General features: G+C 36.6%; 1 protein-coding gene across 7 annotated transcripts in view; it reads left to right on the forward strand.

Moving 5' to 3' along the window:
* HIPK3 (homeodomain interacting protein kinase 3) overlaps positions 1 to 10007 on the forward strand; it is a 90666-nt gene extending 80659 nt beyond the window's left edge. For 2 of the 7 annotated variants that reach the window (XM_045557756.1, XM_045557757.1), the window contains exons 9-18: positions 488 to 583; positions 1835 to 1956; positions 2187 to 2311; positions 2404 to 2565; positions 2722 to 2784; positions 3078 to 3377; positions 3705 to 3848; positions 4571 to 4806; positions 5095 to 5222; positions 6073 to 10007. In XM_045557756.1, the coding sequence (XP_045413712.1) occupies positions 488 to 583; positions 1835 to 1956; positions 2187 to 2311; positions 2404 to 2565; positions 2722 to 2784; positions 3078 to 3377; positions 3705 to 3848; positions 4571 to 4806; positions 5095 to 5222; positions 6073 to 6549 (1853 nt within the window). In that variant the 3' untranslated portion in view covers positions 6550 to 10007. The remainder of the gene's footprint in view (positions 1 to 487; positions 584 to 1834; positions 1957 to 2186; positions 2312 to 2403; positions 2566 to 2721; positions 2785 to 3077; positions 3378 to 3704; positions 3849 to 4570; positions 4807 to 5094; positions 5223 to 6072) is intronic. The other 5 variants (XM_045557759.1, XM_045557760.1, XM_045557761.1 and 2 more) reach the window with 3 other exon arrangements.
* Positions 10008 to 17146: the final 7139 nt, after the last annotated feature.

Here is a 17146-nt window from a genome sequence, read left to right on the forward strand (position 1 = left end):
TTAAAAGAAATTGTTATTTAATACAGAAGACGTAACTAAGCTTTTATTTAACAAATTTGAATGTTTAGTTTTTTATATTAAACAAACCTTTAAAATTATTTAGCAACCTGAGAAGTTTGTTATTCATCCCCTCTGGATGACGACTACTATTTTAGAGTCAAGTACATGCCAGCAAAATTCTCCTTTGTTATCCTGAAACAATCTTTATAAGTCTTTGTGCCTAGTTGTCCAAGTATTAAAGCAAATATGATCAAAGATAAAGTTACAGCTAACCTAATAACTGTGTAATAAATTTGGATCTTAACCCACTGTTGGATTTGATCAAAAATGAGCTCTTATGAGGAGGGAATATATATAGGAGAATTCTTCTCATCTTAAGGCATTGCTTATGGAGAGAATTTAAGGGCAATGAGATTTTTGTTCGGATTTGAGAATTCGCTCTGTCTTTTCATCCTTGTCAAAGTGAATTCTGCTTTTTTTCTTGAAGAGATTGTCTATTGCTGCCATATATCTACACTGCCTGGGTGTGCTTATATTCCATTTCTTGGAGAATTTGCTGATCAAGACATGCTTTTTGGAAGGGGTAAGAAGATCAGTTAAAAAAAAACTATAGATTTTTGTTACACTTAATTTAATATCTAGCTCTTTAGGCAGAGCACAGAGTAGAACACCCTGGCAGTAAGATAAAAGTCTCTATGAAGAAAATAAACAGAACAAAATTAACATTCTCTTTAGGATTAACACTTATATTTATACAATAAAAATTTTAAGATTTTTCAATAGGAAAAGAAAACAATTGTAGTTTTTTCTCTTATCACTGCAGAGAAACACCATTATCACTTTTATCCCAAAACTAATTATATTTAAATAATCTGCCAGCCCATATTGAAAGTCACTGCTATAATAGACTGGAATTATGAAGTAGTGAATTTATTTTAGTTAATGTGCTTTCTGATCTTGAGGGATATCCCTAAAATATTGTTAGTCAAAACTCTAACTTGGAGTGTGGTACTACTTTGCTGTCTCTAAGTTCAATATTGTAAGACAATATTTACAAGGTGCTTTGCAATGTATGAAACAAAATTATTACCATAACTGTATTAATATGGCTGTTACTCCTGCATTCTAATTTGCCTAGTGGGTAAGCAAAATGGTAACATGTTTCTTCTGGAGTTCTAGCAGCTTTCTACTAGGAAAACTAGTCAATTAAGCAAAGCTTAGTTATATCATCAAATTAGGCCAAATAGATTGTTTTTGGTTTTCCTTTGGAGGTTGGAATGAATGTACTGTCCCTGAATTTTCATCCATGTGTAAATCATCATGTCCATTGAATTATGAAGTTGTGATGCATTTCCCTTTTGACAATGAGAGCGTAAGATCCTAGCACAGTTTTAAAGAAGAAAATACTAAGCATGGCTAACTTTCTATGAAAAGAAGAACATGCTAGGTTATCTCAATATTGAGCCAGACTCACTTTTTCATGTTCTTTATCATAGTTGCAAAGCTATTTCAAAAGGAAAATAAAGCTTCAATAGCAAACTTTAAAAGGAATTAGTAAGTTTCAAGAAAAATAAATGGTTCAATTTTATAGTATGTATTTTAAAACAAAGAGTATGTTTATAACAGTTTTTAAAATAATGTTTATCACAGGGTCAATAGGAAGCACCTCACTTTCCTCATAGACTGCTTTGTTAGTCTTATGAAAATTTTATCTAGGTAATTGTTTTATAAACCCGATCAGAATTTAAGCAATTCTTTACATTTCAAATAAGTGTATAAGTTAAATCAGAGGAAGATATTTTTTCTATTATCTGATAACTGTTCTGTTTCACAGGTATTCCGGCAACGCACAGTAAACCCACTAGTTATTCGATAAGGGTAGATAATACAGTTCCACTGGTAACTCAGGCTCCAGCTGTGCAGCCACTACAGATCCGACCAGGAGTTCTTTCTCAGGTTGGTAATAATTCTTTCTTTTGCATATGTGCTGTCCATATATCAACCTGTGCTGTTGGGAAATAATGAAAATGACGGAGATAGGGATTTAGTCCTTTTCGTAGGTTATTGACTTTAACTTTTGTAATTATTAGTTATTACTCTAATACATTTTTGAATTTAAGATATAGTAAAGTTGAGTTACTTGTAACTTAGTTTTTGTTTTGTTTTGCTTTGCTTTGATGCAATAGACATGGTCTGGTAGAACACAGCAGATGCTGGTACCTGCCTGGCAACAGGTAACACCCATGGCTCCTGCTACTACTACACTAACTTCTGAGGGTGTGGCTGGTTCACAGAGGCTTGGAGACTGGGGGTAAGTTAAAAATAAAAGTACTTTTTTGTGAATGGTTTACAAAATAGATCTTGATAAAGAAGGGATTCAATTTTTCTGAACTTTCTCCCTAGGAAAATGATTTCACGCAGCAATCATTATAACTCAGTGATGCCTCAACCTCTTCTAACCAATCAGATAACTTTATCAGCCCCTCAGCCAATTAGCGTGGGCATTGCACATGTTGTCTGGCCTCAACCTGCCACTACTAAGAAAAATAAACTGTGCCAGAACAGGTTGGTATTGTTACTTTAACCTTCCTTTGCATTTTGAGAATTAATCTTTAAAATGAATTTTGCATGAACACTAAAGGGTCACTCTGTTGTATTCAAAATGACCTCTTTGATAGCTTTGTTACAAACACTAAGCTAGCTCCCTTCTCAATTTCTCAGAGGTATTTTGGTAAAACTAATGGAATGGGAGCCAGGAAGAGAGGAAATAAATGCTTTCAGTTGGTAAGATTGTCTTTATTGCCCTTTTGATTTATTATCTACCTATAATGTAGCAATTGTAGACATTCAGATATCACATTTACCAAAAAATGACCATTTAAATGTATGTAAATGCAGTCTACACTATTTCTAGAGATATTTTATATTTCACAGAAACTCATCCTCTGTATGTTAGTGTTATATACATGAACTTGAACAAGTGAAGATTTGCGTTATTCAGTTTAACAATATATCTTAGAAAAATATCATGTACATATTTTGATTACCGAAATTATAAATTATTTCTTTGGTTGCAGGAGTAATTCATTGCAGAATACCAACATCCCTCATTCAGCGCTTATTTCTCCAAAGATAATAAATGGGAAAGATGTCGGGGAAGTAAGTTGTATAGAAACACAGGACAATCATAACTCAGGAGGAGAGGCAAGAAATTGCTGTGAAACATCTATCAGACAGGACTCTGATTCATCATCGGTTTCAGAGAAACAGCGGCAAACCATTATCATTGCTGATTCCCCAAGTCCTGCAGTGAGTGTGATCACTATTAGCAGTGACACTGATGAGGAGGAGACTTCACAGAGACATTCACTGAGAGAGTAAGTGCCAAATGTGGCATCTGTAAAGGATAATGATGGCGCCCTCTAGTGTGCTAAAAAATAACTTTCTGTGACTTGTCCTTTTTCTGTCCACGTCCTTTGGAGTGAATGAAACCTTCAAGTTAGAGAATCAAGTTCTAGACAGAGGGAACTTTCTGAATAGTATTTAACATGATTATTATAGCATTAGTCCCTATATTTATAAGCTTTACTTTTTGTCCATGTAGGTCATTCTCAACTGTTTCATATCCTTAAAGAATGCAAATTTTGGCAACTTGGAGAGTATTCTCATTTTTGACCCATGTTTTTCCCTTTTGTCTCCACCAGATGTAAAGGTAGTCTAGATTGTGAAGCTTGCCAGAGCACTTTGAACATTGATCGGATGTGTTCGTTAAGTAGTCCTGATAGTACTCTGAGCACCACCAGTTCCTCAGGGGAATCTAGCCCATCCCCTTGCAAGAGACCGAATAGGTAAAAGAATTTCAATAGTAATATATAATAAATATTAAGTCTACTAAAAAGCTCATGATTTCTTTGTGTTGTTTAAATTAATAAGTACCTGCAATTTAACATAGTGACTTCTCTCTTGAACACAATTTTTAAACTACATCACTTTTTATAATCTCAGGTTTGTAGTAGTCATTTTCTTTATTGTTATAGAAAAGCTTGAAATGAAAAAATTGAGATTCTAATAAATGATTTTAAAGAATCATCTATTTTTAAAAGGTTTTTGAATGAGAGCCACATTCTGAATTTCAGCTCCACAGACTACTATTGTAACTTCAATTTGGAACAAAAACATATACTTTAGCAAAATAAAAAAGGAATGTTTTGCATAATGAAGTAATGACTGGCCCACTGTCTATAGTATATAGTATAATTGATGAAATTATCTTGGGTTTTGAAAGAGGAATTTTATCAACTGCTAGTAAAGATCAAGTGGAAGGGAAAGGAGAAAAAAATTAAATGCCAAAAGAACATTCCTGAAATGGGACAGAGTTAGGCTTAGCAGTCTAAATAGAGAATTAATTTGAAGGTCTAGAAATGTTATGAAAAAATGCTATTGGGCAAGGAGAAAGGTATAATTGTATATAAAATAACTGAGTAAGATTCTCATCGTTTTGCTGGAGCCTGGGTATTACTTACTTTTAGATTTAGTGTTGGAAAAAATATTCATAAATGCTTTCTTGTAGTATGTCAGATGAAGAGCAAGAAAGTGGTTGTGATACTGTGGATGGCTCTCCAACGTCAGACTCTTCTGGGCACGACAGTCCATTTGCAGAGAGCACTTTTGTGGAGGACGCCCATCAAAACACAAAACTGGTAACTTCGGCTGACACAGAAACCAAGCCAGCTGTTTGTGCTGTTGTGGTGCCACCAGTGGGACTAGAAAATGGCTTAAATGCTGACGAGCATATGGCAAACACAGGTAAAGTGAGTCCTCTTGTTTCCCTGATTGTCCTTTAAAAGGTTGTAATTTTGGAACATTAGAGAACAGGATCACTAAAAGTCATCTCTGGATTTCCAACTTGACCCTGCCTATCTATTATAGGAAAGAAATCCCTTCTAATATCATCCAATGCTTGGAAACCATGGGCTCCCTTTTCTTTTTATTTAAGGTTCTCAAATCACTATTTTATGAAATATCTAAAGACTTTTCTAATTTTTATTAGAGAAGGAAAAAGCATCAACTCTCTAATGTTTTGTTCATTGCCAGATTCTATATGCCAGCCATTAATAAAAGGAAGATCTGTCCCTGGAAGATTAAACCAACCTTCTGCAATGTGTAATCGTCAACAGAAATTGACATCAGCATTCCAGCAGCAGCATTTGAACTTCAGCCAGGTATGTTTATTTGTGAATTCGTAAGAGTCTTTGGGATTCAAATTTAGCAGTAGTTTTTCATTTAGGGGAAAAAAGATTCTGAAACTGTGTGTAGTCTTAATGAAATTTTCCCTCCTCATTATCCCAACTGACTATCAAATGATCCATAGAATTTGTATTCTTCTTCAGAAAGATTAAGTTCTTAGATTCTCTTAGATAATATTTTAGTGTGTCTGTTGTCTTTGACCCTTTAAATCAGAGCATATGCTAATGGAGTAATGGCTACTATTCTGATGTGTTAGTGGTAGTTAGTGATCGGCTAACCTTATTGAATACTTTCCATCTATTCAACACTGTACTTGGCAGTTGTGTTTCACTTGGGGAAAGAAAAGATCACAGGTATTGAAGTCAGATCTGGGTTCAAATTCTGGTTTTGCCATATACTATATATATCTTGGCTAGGTCTCTTCAACAAATCTGATCTGGATCTTCATTAATGGGAATAATAGTCATGTCATGGGGTTGTTTTGGAAATAAATAACATTATATGTGTGAAATGTTAGCTTTACATATAATAAGTGCACCACACATGGTAGCTGTGAGGAGTGATGGGGTAGTAACAGGCAGTATTAGCAGCGATGATGGCAGTGCCTACATTATGATAGTTATGTGGGAATAAATATTATAATGTTAATAGTGGTATATATAAAATCAGTATTTTTCTCTCTTCTACTTATTCTTAGTACAAGCTAGTTCTGAGAGATCCACTGTGAGTTATCAGTCCCAGAGAGTATATTGTAATTTCTCTTTTTTCCTTTCCTTTTGTCTTATAAAATATGTCATTCAGTCATTTTTTTTTCTTCGTGGATAGGTTCAGCACTTTGGATCTGGGCATCAAGAGTGGAATGGAAACTTCGGACATCGAAGACAGCAAGCTTATATCCCTACTAGTGTTACCAGTAATCCATTCACTCTTTCTCATGGAAGTCCCAATCACACCGCAGTGCATGCCCATCTGGCTGGAAATACACACCTCGGAGGACAGCCTACTCTACTTCCATACCCATCATCAGCTACCCTGAGTAGTGCTGCACCTGTGGCCCACCTCTTAGCCTCTCCATGTACCTCAAGACCTGTGTTACAGCATCCAACCTATAATATCTCCCATCCCAGTGGCATAGTTCACCAAGTCCCAGTGGGCATAAATCCCCGTCTGTTACCATCCCCAACCATTCATCAGACTCAGTACAAACCAATCTTCCCACCACATTCTTACATTGCAGCATCACCTGCATATACTGGATTTCCATTGAGTCCAACAAAACTCAGCCAGTATCCATATATGTGAAAACTCAAAAACAGTATATTGAGGAAGCTCAATGATACAAACATTTGATTAAAAATAAAACATGGTATTTAATAAATATTAGCCATGGCACAAGAAAATTATTTTTGAATCATGTAGTCTTGGGTGCAATTTAAACAACTTTGAGCTTTAAAAAAAAACTCACTTTTGATGTGTTTTGCACATTTGGTATAACTTGTCTTTGGTCATGTTATCTTCTTATGTAGTAACTCTAGACAGGTGACTTATGGGAGCAGAAGTCCAGTTTTGCTCCTGCTATTTTTTATAAATTGCCTTCTAACTAGTGCAAGACACGTCCACATTTGGGAAGCCATTCTGTGTACAGACTTAGAGCAACAGATGCACATATGTCAAAATTACAGCATACAAGTGAATTGTATTATCTGTGTCTTAGTGTATAAATGTTGGGTCACTTACCTAAAAATTGAGCTATTGTTCTTTACATTTGCATGTGTCTTTTGCATGGGCAAATTGTTGCCTAGACTTTGCTCTTAAATGTTGTTCTAATAATCTCAGCTGCATTGTAAACCGTTTCCACACATAGTGCCTTAAATATTTGAGGTTGTTAATGTTATTACCTATATATAAATGTTGAGGACTGCAGCACTTAAAATTCAGACCTACTCTTTAGTTTTCTTTTGATAGAGTAATGTTGATTTTTGGTTTTGTGTGGTATGATTTCAGGTAGTAGCTGTTTTTTCCTTATTAAGAGGGCAGCATGTTTGCTATAGCTGAATTCTGCTGTCTGATTTTTCAGAATGATCTAGCTTCATGAAAAGCAAGCAGTTAGTAGTGCTTAAGAAAAATTGATTCAGTATCTAATGGATAGTTGATAACTAACTGTCACAGCACAGCATTTTATATACTATTAAGTGAAACTGCAATACAATCTTAAGTTTATTTTGAGAGTGTTTGCTGTATAATTGGACTTAAAATGTTTAGAGGTGCAGTAGGCATGACTTTGGGTAGATAATGAAAGGAAATGCAAAATGCTCACTGATTCATGATGTGGTTTTATCTTAGCTTGGGCAAACCATGCAGTATTTAATAAATAGTAGCAGAATATTTACTATTGAAGCTTGAAAAGATGTGAGTTCTTTGTGTGCAATTTTTCATTTATGCATGTGAGAGGGTTTTTTTTTTTTAAAGTATTTTTACATTGCAGTACTTGTTTTGCTTGTTGGTGATGTTTGCTTATTTAATACATTCCGTCAGGGACAGAAATTACATGCTTGTTTTTCCTAAGAAGTGTGTCTTGGGTTTTTCCCTTCCTTTTTTGGGGGTGGGGTGGGGTGGGGTGGTGATGGCAGTAGTTATGTTTAAATGAAGTTGCTTTTACAGCACCAAAGACTTAATCATCCATTTCCTATACTTTTTGCATAGACCTCAAGTATATTGTAGTGTAGAGGTGGAATTTAAGGAAAGGTATTAAACTGAGGCTGTGTTTAGCTTACAGGCAAGTAATAAATTGTATCATTTATCTTGAATGTATCATAGATAAGCTGCTATATAACGATTGCCACTTCAGATAGCTGTGAAATTAGGTGATTAACTAGTTGTTATTTAGCCTTCTAATTTCTGTATAAGTCTAATTATATGAAATAGAAGTTGGGGTTTTGATTTTTTACTTTGCTTTTTTGTTTGGAGTGTCATTGTAACTACTGTATTGTAAATGATGGAAATAATTGCATATGTTATTTTGGGGTGTGTTATTTGCATCAGTATTTTATCTCTATTAATGTTTGTGCTCATCACTGCATATAAAAGATCTTGGATGTATCAATGTAACTTAATTTTTTATTTTCATACTGGCATTGTAGACACTTGAGAAAGCTGTATCTTGCAGGCTTGACTTAACTTTTTTTCCTTAAAAATCTGGAATATAATCTTACAGCATTTACTGGAATAAACAGTACAAAGCATTTGAGTGTAAAACTCTTCAGATGTTTTGGATTTATAGCATTTCTTTGATAAATGAATTGTATACCACTAGTACAGCTCTAGTACAGCGTTGACAATAAGCTAATAATGGATAAGCTTTTCTTTACTCCATTAACACAAGCAGTGTTTTATTTAATAATCATCAATGAAATAAATGTGCCTGAAATTGATTTTAAAAATTACAGTATTAGATCATAAAATAAAAACCAGCAGTACATTTTTAGTCACACTGAAAATGAAGGACTTAATTTTCCCCACAAGTTTCAGTGTTTTTAGTACTCAATTCTATGCATTTTATATAAATAGAAATATATATATATAATAACGCATAAAAAAAGGAGTAGCCTAAGATTAATTTAAAAGATTATTTACAGATGACAAATTTATGGAGTCACTATTTAAGTAAATTTGCTGCCCTCCACAGCCTTCTAATTTTATTTATACAGTTCAGCAGATTACTGGTGTCTGCTCACTTCTTGGAAAAGAATCAATGCTGGCAACAGATGTTTCAGAAATACCAAGTGCAAAGGATTGATTGTATCACAACAGGTACAAAACTGGCGCAGTTTTTTTTTTTTTTTTTGTTCAGGGCCGTGTTTACTGCTCTGAAGTGTCATATTTTCTGTCTTTAAGTTCCAAGACTTAAGATAGTCTTGTTAAATTGACAGTAAATGGTAAACTTCAACATTTTCAAAATATAATAGTAATATTTGATAAAGGCTTATTCCAGTTAAGTACACTGCTCTTAATTAATTCCAATCATGGGCTTTTTAATGCGTTTAAAAGTAAAAAATTTCAAAATTTTGCTAAACTCTACATTTAGCATATTGATGAAAGAATCTGGATTTATATCCTTTTAAAACCATTTTTATCAGTTTTCTTTGATTTTAATGCTTTCTTAAATAAAACACTGCATGATTTCCAAGTTGCATATTTGCATACTATTTTAATTTACAAATTATTTTTTATCAAATATTCTGATATTTAGTTGGTTTTTTCTTTCAGGGTGTTTAATTAAATATGTTACTGTATTAGCAAAACGTTTTCAGTTTTTAAATTTCTACTGCTAATTTTAAACTTGGTTTGTGTTAACTAAAAGTTAAATCATACACTGCAAGGTGTAGGAAGATTTGTTTTAATGAACCCAATGATAATAGATTTGATTACTCAGTTTGAACTGTTAACTTTAGACTTGTGGCTTTCTTTCTTTGGTTTGTTTGTTTTTGCTTTTACTTCTATGCTACACTAGTTTGCCATGTAGCAATTGCACTGTGCAATATTACAATAAGGACTGGGAAAACTTTTATGGATGTAATGTCTATTACGGTTTGCGATAGTATTTCTCTCTAGTTCTCAGTGATTTAAATGTGACCAAGCCTTCTGTACTTTGTCACAAAAAGCGGGTTTTCCAGGTGACTATTTTGGTGAGTGTCAAAATAAGAATTTATGGTGTATTACTGTCAATTCACTTTGAATTAAAATATATATATTGCCGCAAACAACTTGTTGACTTTTTTTCCACCTCAGTACTGCCTTATAGGGTAGGGAAGGGAAAGGTTAATGATATTGAATACCTAACTTACGTCATCTTATTTAACTCTAAACGCTACCTTCTGAGATACGTACTGTCTTTGTTATATGAATGAGAGCATAGAAACAAATATTTAGGGAACTTGCTCAAAGCCACACTGCTAATGAATTTGAATCTGAGATATGAACCAAGCTATCTAACCATAACTAATATACTTTCTACCAGTTCTTTTTTTCTTTTTTTGAGACAGAGTCTCACTCTGTTGCCTGGGCTAGAGTGCCATGGCGTCAGCCTAGCTCACAGCAACCTCAAACTCCTGGGCTCAGGCAATCCTCCTGCCTCAGCCTCCTGAGTAGCCGGGACTACAAGCATACACCACCATGCCCGGCTAATTTTTTCTATGTATTTTTAGTTGTCCAGTTAATTTCTTTCTATTTTTTAGTAGAGACGGGGTCTCACTCTACTCAGGCTGGTCTCGAACTCCTGACCTTGAGCGATCCTCCCACCTTGGCCTCCCAGAATGCTAGGATTACAGGTGTGAGCCACCACGCCCGGCCTACCAGTTCTTTTTTAACTGAAGTCTGAGGCAGTGTGCCAGAAGTACCTGCAACCACAGGATAACCATGGCTCATTTTCCTTGAATATTAAGTTTTCTCAAATATTTCTGAGGGAAATACTTCAGTATACATCGATGAAGAATAGAGCATTCACATGGACTTTTAACATATAAAACATGAGACTTCAAAAGAATGTGATTGTAGTAGGCCAATTTAAGTTATGTTTTCAAATACCACCACCTCATACTTGAAGGATCTAACTTTAGAGGGGGAACATCAATAGGAAAGTATTTAGGGAAACACTCCAATCTCCCTCTCCCTTTTTCCTTCTCTCTTTCTGTAAACATTTGGTTGAAATATAATATAGATGCAGTATTTGGTCTGGCTTTTTTTGTTAAACATTTTATTTTTAAGATACATCAATGTATATAGTTTATTTATACTCATAGTATTCCTTTGTATATATAACAATTTATTTTGTTGATGGGCATTTGAATGGTTAACATTTTTTGGCTATTGTGAATAGTGCTGCCATAATTTTTTTGTCTGTATCTTTTGGTAAACAAAGCAATGCATTTCCTTTGGGTATATATGTAAGTATGGAATTACTAGGTCATAGGTTATACATATGTTTTACTTTATTGGATACTGCCAAATAGTATTCCAAAGTAGTTAAATTAATTTATGTTTACTAGCACTGTATGAGAGTTGTGTTACCTTATATCCTCACTAACACATTATATTTTTTGTTTCTTTTGTTTGAGTCATTCTAGTGGGGGCAAGTTCAAAATACGAACATTTTTATATAGGCCAAAGCACTGATTCTACATACAGAGGAAATCCAGGTTTAGCAATTTACTTGAAAGTAAATTTGCCTCTTGAAAAATACAAAGAAGTATTTAGCTATTTAAATGAATCTAGGAGTATAAAATATTTTTTTCTAAAGGAAGGTAATATGATGAAAAAAGGCTTTGAGCAACACATTTAAACCATCGGCCACTACGTACACAACACAGTGCCTGGCCCATAGTGGGTATGGGTCATATAAAAATACTTTCGAAGCATCTACTAACTACGTTCCAAGCACTATATATATCCTAGGCACATGCCAGTAGACAAAACAGAGATCCTTTTCCTGTTAGAGATCTTAACCTTCTTGTGGGGGAGAAAGACAAATTCAGGCAGGGTACGTGAAGAAAACAGTAATGGTGATAAGGTGACTGGAGGGGCATGTTGGGGAATGCCCCGCCGAGAAGATGACACTTGAGCTGTGACAAGGAGAATGCTAGTCAGCCATGCAGGGGGAGAATTATCTATGGCAGAGTGAGCAGCAAGTACAAAGGCCTTAAGTCAGGAATTAGCTTTTAATATGAGCAAAACAGGAAGGTGGCCACTCTAGCCAGAGCATAGTGTGTGAGTGGGTGGCAGTAGATGGAAAATGCAACTGTAGGGGTGGGCGGGCAAGCCTGCCAAGACAAGAGTGTAGGTGTAATTCTGTATATTGTAGGAAGCCATGGGAGGATTTTAAGCAGGCAAACAATGTAACAATTTGTATGTCCTACAGAGAATAGATTGTAGGGCCAGAGTGGAAGCTGGGAGACTGGGGAGAGATGGATGAATACCAGTATTTTGTGAAAAGGTTTGTATTACCAATATTTTTTCCCCACTCTGTGACTTATCCTTTCTTAACAGGGTATTAGGGAAGAGCAAAAGTTTTATATTTTGTTAAAGTACAACTTAACCAATGTTTTCTTTTATGGTTTTGTGCTTTTTGTGTCCTAAGACGTTCTTGCCTGTTGCAAAGGCAATAGGACAAAGTTGCAGAGACTTTGTCCTATGTTTTCTTCTAGAAGTTTTATAGTTTTAACTTTTATTAGGCCTATGGCCCTAATGACGTTAATTTTTGTCAATCTTTTATTTTAATCATATTATTTTATCTGATTGAGAACCTACACTTACATCTAATTAGAAGTATGGTTATTTAAAGTAGAAAAATAAGATGTTAATATTTCATATTATTCCATCATAAACATAATACATGATTACAGTATACTTGGGAAATTCAGAGAAACAGAATTTTAAAACACATAAAAATGTAAGTTTTCAGATAGTTAGAATTATGTCAATTTTAGATATTGATATTTTCTACTTCAATTTATAACATTTTGCATGTTTTACAACCTCAGAAACATTTGAATGCCAAAATGCAAAATTTTACAGTGATCAGCTTTATTCTAATCATTGTTTGTTTCCTCAGTGACTATGGAGAATCTAAATAACTCACTTTTTCTTTTGTAGAATCTCTATACTTTTAACTTAATTTTTTATTAAAAAATATAAGAAAAAGGATAGTGCAATGAATACAAATATAACCTTCACCTAGATTCACCAGTTCACATTTGCCTCATTAACTTTATATATTTAAAATTTTTAAATTGTATGTATATTTAAATATATTTAAAATTTTAAATTGAGCTATTTGTGGGTAATCATACTTTGTCCCAAAATACTTAAGCATGCATCTGTAAGAATGACGACATTCTCAACTAACCATGCAACCTTATAACATACAGCAAAATTAACAATTCTATAGTACTTACCAAATTTTCAGTCCACAGTCAAATGTTCCCAATTGTTTCAAGAATGTCTTTGGTAGCCATTTTCTCCTCATGCCAGGAGCCATTGAGAATTTACACATTGCATTTGGTTATGACATGTCTCTGACTACTTTAAATCCAGAACAGTCCCCTCATCTTTTTGCTCCTAATGCCATTTTTGAAAAGTTCAGGCTAGCATATTGCACATTCTGGATTTGTCTGATTGTTTCTTTATGCTAATTGCTCATCTCTTGTGTTTTCTGTGAAGTAGAGCTGGGTCTAATGCCCTGTTTAGATTCAGTGTCTGTTCATGTGTCAGGATAATTATAGCTGTGTCCTCATGGCAGCACATCGGGAGGCACATAATGGCAGGGTGTCCACTGTCAGTGATGACACTTGGTTGAAGAGGTGACTAGCAAATCTTGACATTGTCACCTGTGAGATGCTACTTTGACAGTATCAACATTTTTTACTGGGTGTTTCTTTTTGTTTTTTTCTTTTTGAGATAGGATCTTGCTCTGACGCCCAAGCTGGTAGTGCAGTGGCCCAATGATAGCTCACTTTAACCCCAAATTCCTGTGCTCAAGCTATTCCCCTGCCTGGGTCTCCAAAAGTCCTGGATTAAAGGCATGGGCCACCACGCCCAGATGGACTACTTGCTGTTTTTATCACCCATTAATGATTGCTATCTGAATCAATTATTGCACTGGGGGGTCGCAAAATGATGATTTTCGATTTTTATCATTCTTTCTGCATTCATGACCTGGCAGCATTCTATAAAAACAGGCTTTCTGCCTTTCTCCCTGTGTGTGCTTGCAGTCTTGGGTGTATGTGCATGATCTGTCTCTCTGTCTCGTCACTATGGATTCATGGATTTTGCTTTATTCAATAAGTTAAAATTACCAATTATCTCCAAGACTCCTGAATCCTTTTGACATCACCACATTAGTCTCTGAATGTTTCCTTGCTTTGTGGCCCAAAAAGGTGTCTTAGGCCCACCTTGTGCCTTTCCTATCTCAGATCTGGAATCAGCCATTTCTCCAAAGAGCCAAGGTTTCAGAGGACCTAGTCTGAGTCATTTTCATGAGTCAAATACAAAAGTAATTCCGTTTTCTTGTACTACTTTCCAATTATGGTGTCCTAAGTGTTGGTGACCACAATTAGTTTCTACTCTTAGTTTGGCATCAATCCCGTATCCCGGGTACTCAAGCTCACGCCGGGTTCCTGTTTCTGCAGAGCTGTCCCTTGCCCAGCGAACACTGCACACTGCCACGAATATCACTGCCTTTTGGCTCCCTCTTGGCCTGGCACGTTGATTGCAGGTGGTGATGCCAAAGGCAGGAGGACAAACAGGGAGGATGAGTGACTGTTCTTGAGGACATGCTTGGAGGAAATAATCTAATAAATGTAGCATTTACTGCTGCTTCCCCAACATTTAGCATTTGTGCCCAGTGAATGTTGAATAAATGTGGGCACCAGGGTTTGAGGGATTATTTAGCAAATCTTGGTAACATTTGTACTCGCAGTGATGATGAGCCAGGCACTGAGGTGAGAGCAGGAGCTGTACCGCAGCATAGTTCCCTTTTCCCTTCTTTCATCACCTTCATCATATTTCTTGTATTGGTAATTACCCTTCTGCTCTCCCCACTAACTATAAACTCTGAATAGAAAGACCATTTTCATCTTGTAGACTAAGAAAATCTTTGACACTTGCTATGTGCCTGGCCATAGTAGGCAACAACACGTTTGTAAAATAAATAAATGAATGAAATCAATAAATACCTGTCAAATGGAATTTAGGAGGCCCAAATTTTATTATCTGCTTTGCTACTAATTAGGTAGTATGATTTTGAACAAGTCTGGATTTCGTTTTACAGTTTGATACACTGAGAAAACTTGGGGTTGCCCATCAAAAGCAGCACGGGCTGGGCAGGCGACACAGGTAAACGAGGCCGACTGAGTGGGCGCCGTGGCGCAGTGCAGAGCAAAGAGGCCCCGTCCAAGGGAGTCGGGAAACGCAGGTAGGATGGCAGACCGATGCGTACCAACGTCTAGTATTTTGAGAAAACAGAAATAGGGATACCAGTGAGATGTTGGCAGCTAATTCAAAGGTTTTTTTTAAAAAAATGTATTTTAAATATAGTGTACACGGAACACAAGTTGTTTGCAGTCCACAGTGGTCTGCGAGTAGCTGGTTTGCTGGAACTTTTGGCGTTTGGCCATCCCGTTCCGGTCCATACAGTGCTGCTATGCCGCGTTACGGCCAGCAGGGGGAGCAAGTTCCCCAGCGCTGCGGTCCCCGCGGCCCCGCGCGCCGCTGCCGCCGGCCTGTCAGAGGCCGCCGCGAGCCCCGCCGCCCTCGCCGCCCCGTCCGTGGAAAACTGTCTCCCACGAACTTAGGACGGAGGGGGCCACACAGCAGCAGGTGAGCAAAACTTCGCCTGTGGGTTTACAGCCGTCCCCATCGCTGGCGTCAAAAATGGTCTTCCATGAAGCCCGTCCCTGGTGCCAAAAAGGTTGGGGACTGCTGCATAATCTTTCTTTCAGATTGCTCCTATAACTCTAAACAAAATAACAAATAAAGCTGAAATAGGGGCAGTATCGGCTACGTTCCACGGACACCGATACCGCAGTGTGAGGAGGTTCTAATTTTCGTAAATAGATTTTTACAACACGATAAAAGATTTCAGGCCGGGCGCGGTGGCTCACGCCTGTAATCCTAGCTCTGGGAGGCCGAGGCGGGTGGATCGCTCGAGGTCAGGAGTTCGAGACCAGCCTGAGCAAGAGTGAGACCCCGTCTCTACCAAAAATAGAAAGAAATTATCTGGCCAACTAAAAATATATATACAAAAAAAAAAATTAGCCGGGCATGGTGGCTCATGCCTGTAGTCCCAGCTACTCGGGAGGCTGAGGCAGTAGGATCGCTTAAGCCCAGGAGTTTGAGGTTGCTGTGAGCTAGGCTGATGCCACGGCACTCACTCTAGCCTGGGCAACAAAGTGAGACTCTGTCTCAAAAAAAAAAAAAAAAAAAGATTTCAAACCTCAGTGAATCCTTAAATTACCACTTAGACTGGCTTCTGGTGGAATCGCAGGAAGACATCCACTCACCATCCGCTGCGCTGCGGCCGCGTGGGCCCGCCGTGTAGTCCCGACACGTGTAGACCGTTTTGTCTCCAGCAAGAGAAGCCAAACTTACAGGCTGTGGCAGCTGGAAGCCCAGGGAAAAGGTGAGAGGAAAGGAGAAGCAGTCACTCAACACTAGACTGTACCAGAGCCTTTGTGTAGCCTATTCTTACAACAACAACCCCTCCTTGTGCCAAGTCCTTCTTTATTTTATTTTTTACTTTTTAAAAAAATTTTGCAGAAGAAGGAAAAGGCTTAGAGAGGCTCAGTAGTTTACTTCATGTAACATAGAAGCAGTGCTGAAATTCAAGTCCCTGTGTGACTGTAAAGCTTGTGGACATTCTACCTAACCACATCCTCTAAGTTCAGTGCTGGCAAATGTTTCCCAGCTGGTAAATGGAGCTGGGGGAGGGGTGCGAGGGGGCATATGCATATGTATTTACATAAGTTTGCTATAAATTATATTAATGTAAAGAATGGTGGCACGTAATTCATAAAGGATAGTAAAGTATGCAATGCTTTTTATTATAAATTCCTTATGGCCAATTGGTTTTCCTAGAATACTTCCATTGAGTTTTGCCAAAGTCTTGTATCTATAGCCAACCTAGGGTTATCATTTAACCATGCATGGTTTGACAAAGTCAGGCTAGGAATAAATGCTTCATTACTATCTGATTTAGCAAAGAAGTTGCTCATGGTATTGAGCAACAAGTATAGTTCTGACATGAATGGTTACTGTTATTTTCTTTTACATTTAAGACTAAAGTGAAACAACGAAGACATATATTGGTTCTTCACTTGTTCATCAGTCACATGAGTCAATTCTTTTC

Source organism: Lemur catta, chromosome 7 (genome assembly GCF_020740605.2).
Source record: "Lemur catta isolate mLemCat1 chromosome 7, mLemCat1.pri, whole genome shotgun sequence".
Taxonomy (NCBI): Eukaryota; Metazoa; Chordata; class Mammalia; order Primates; family Lemuridae; genus Lemur; species Lemur catta.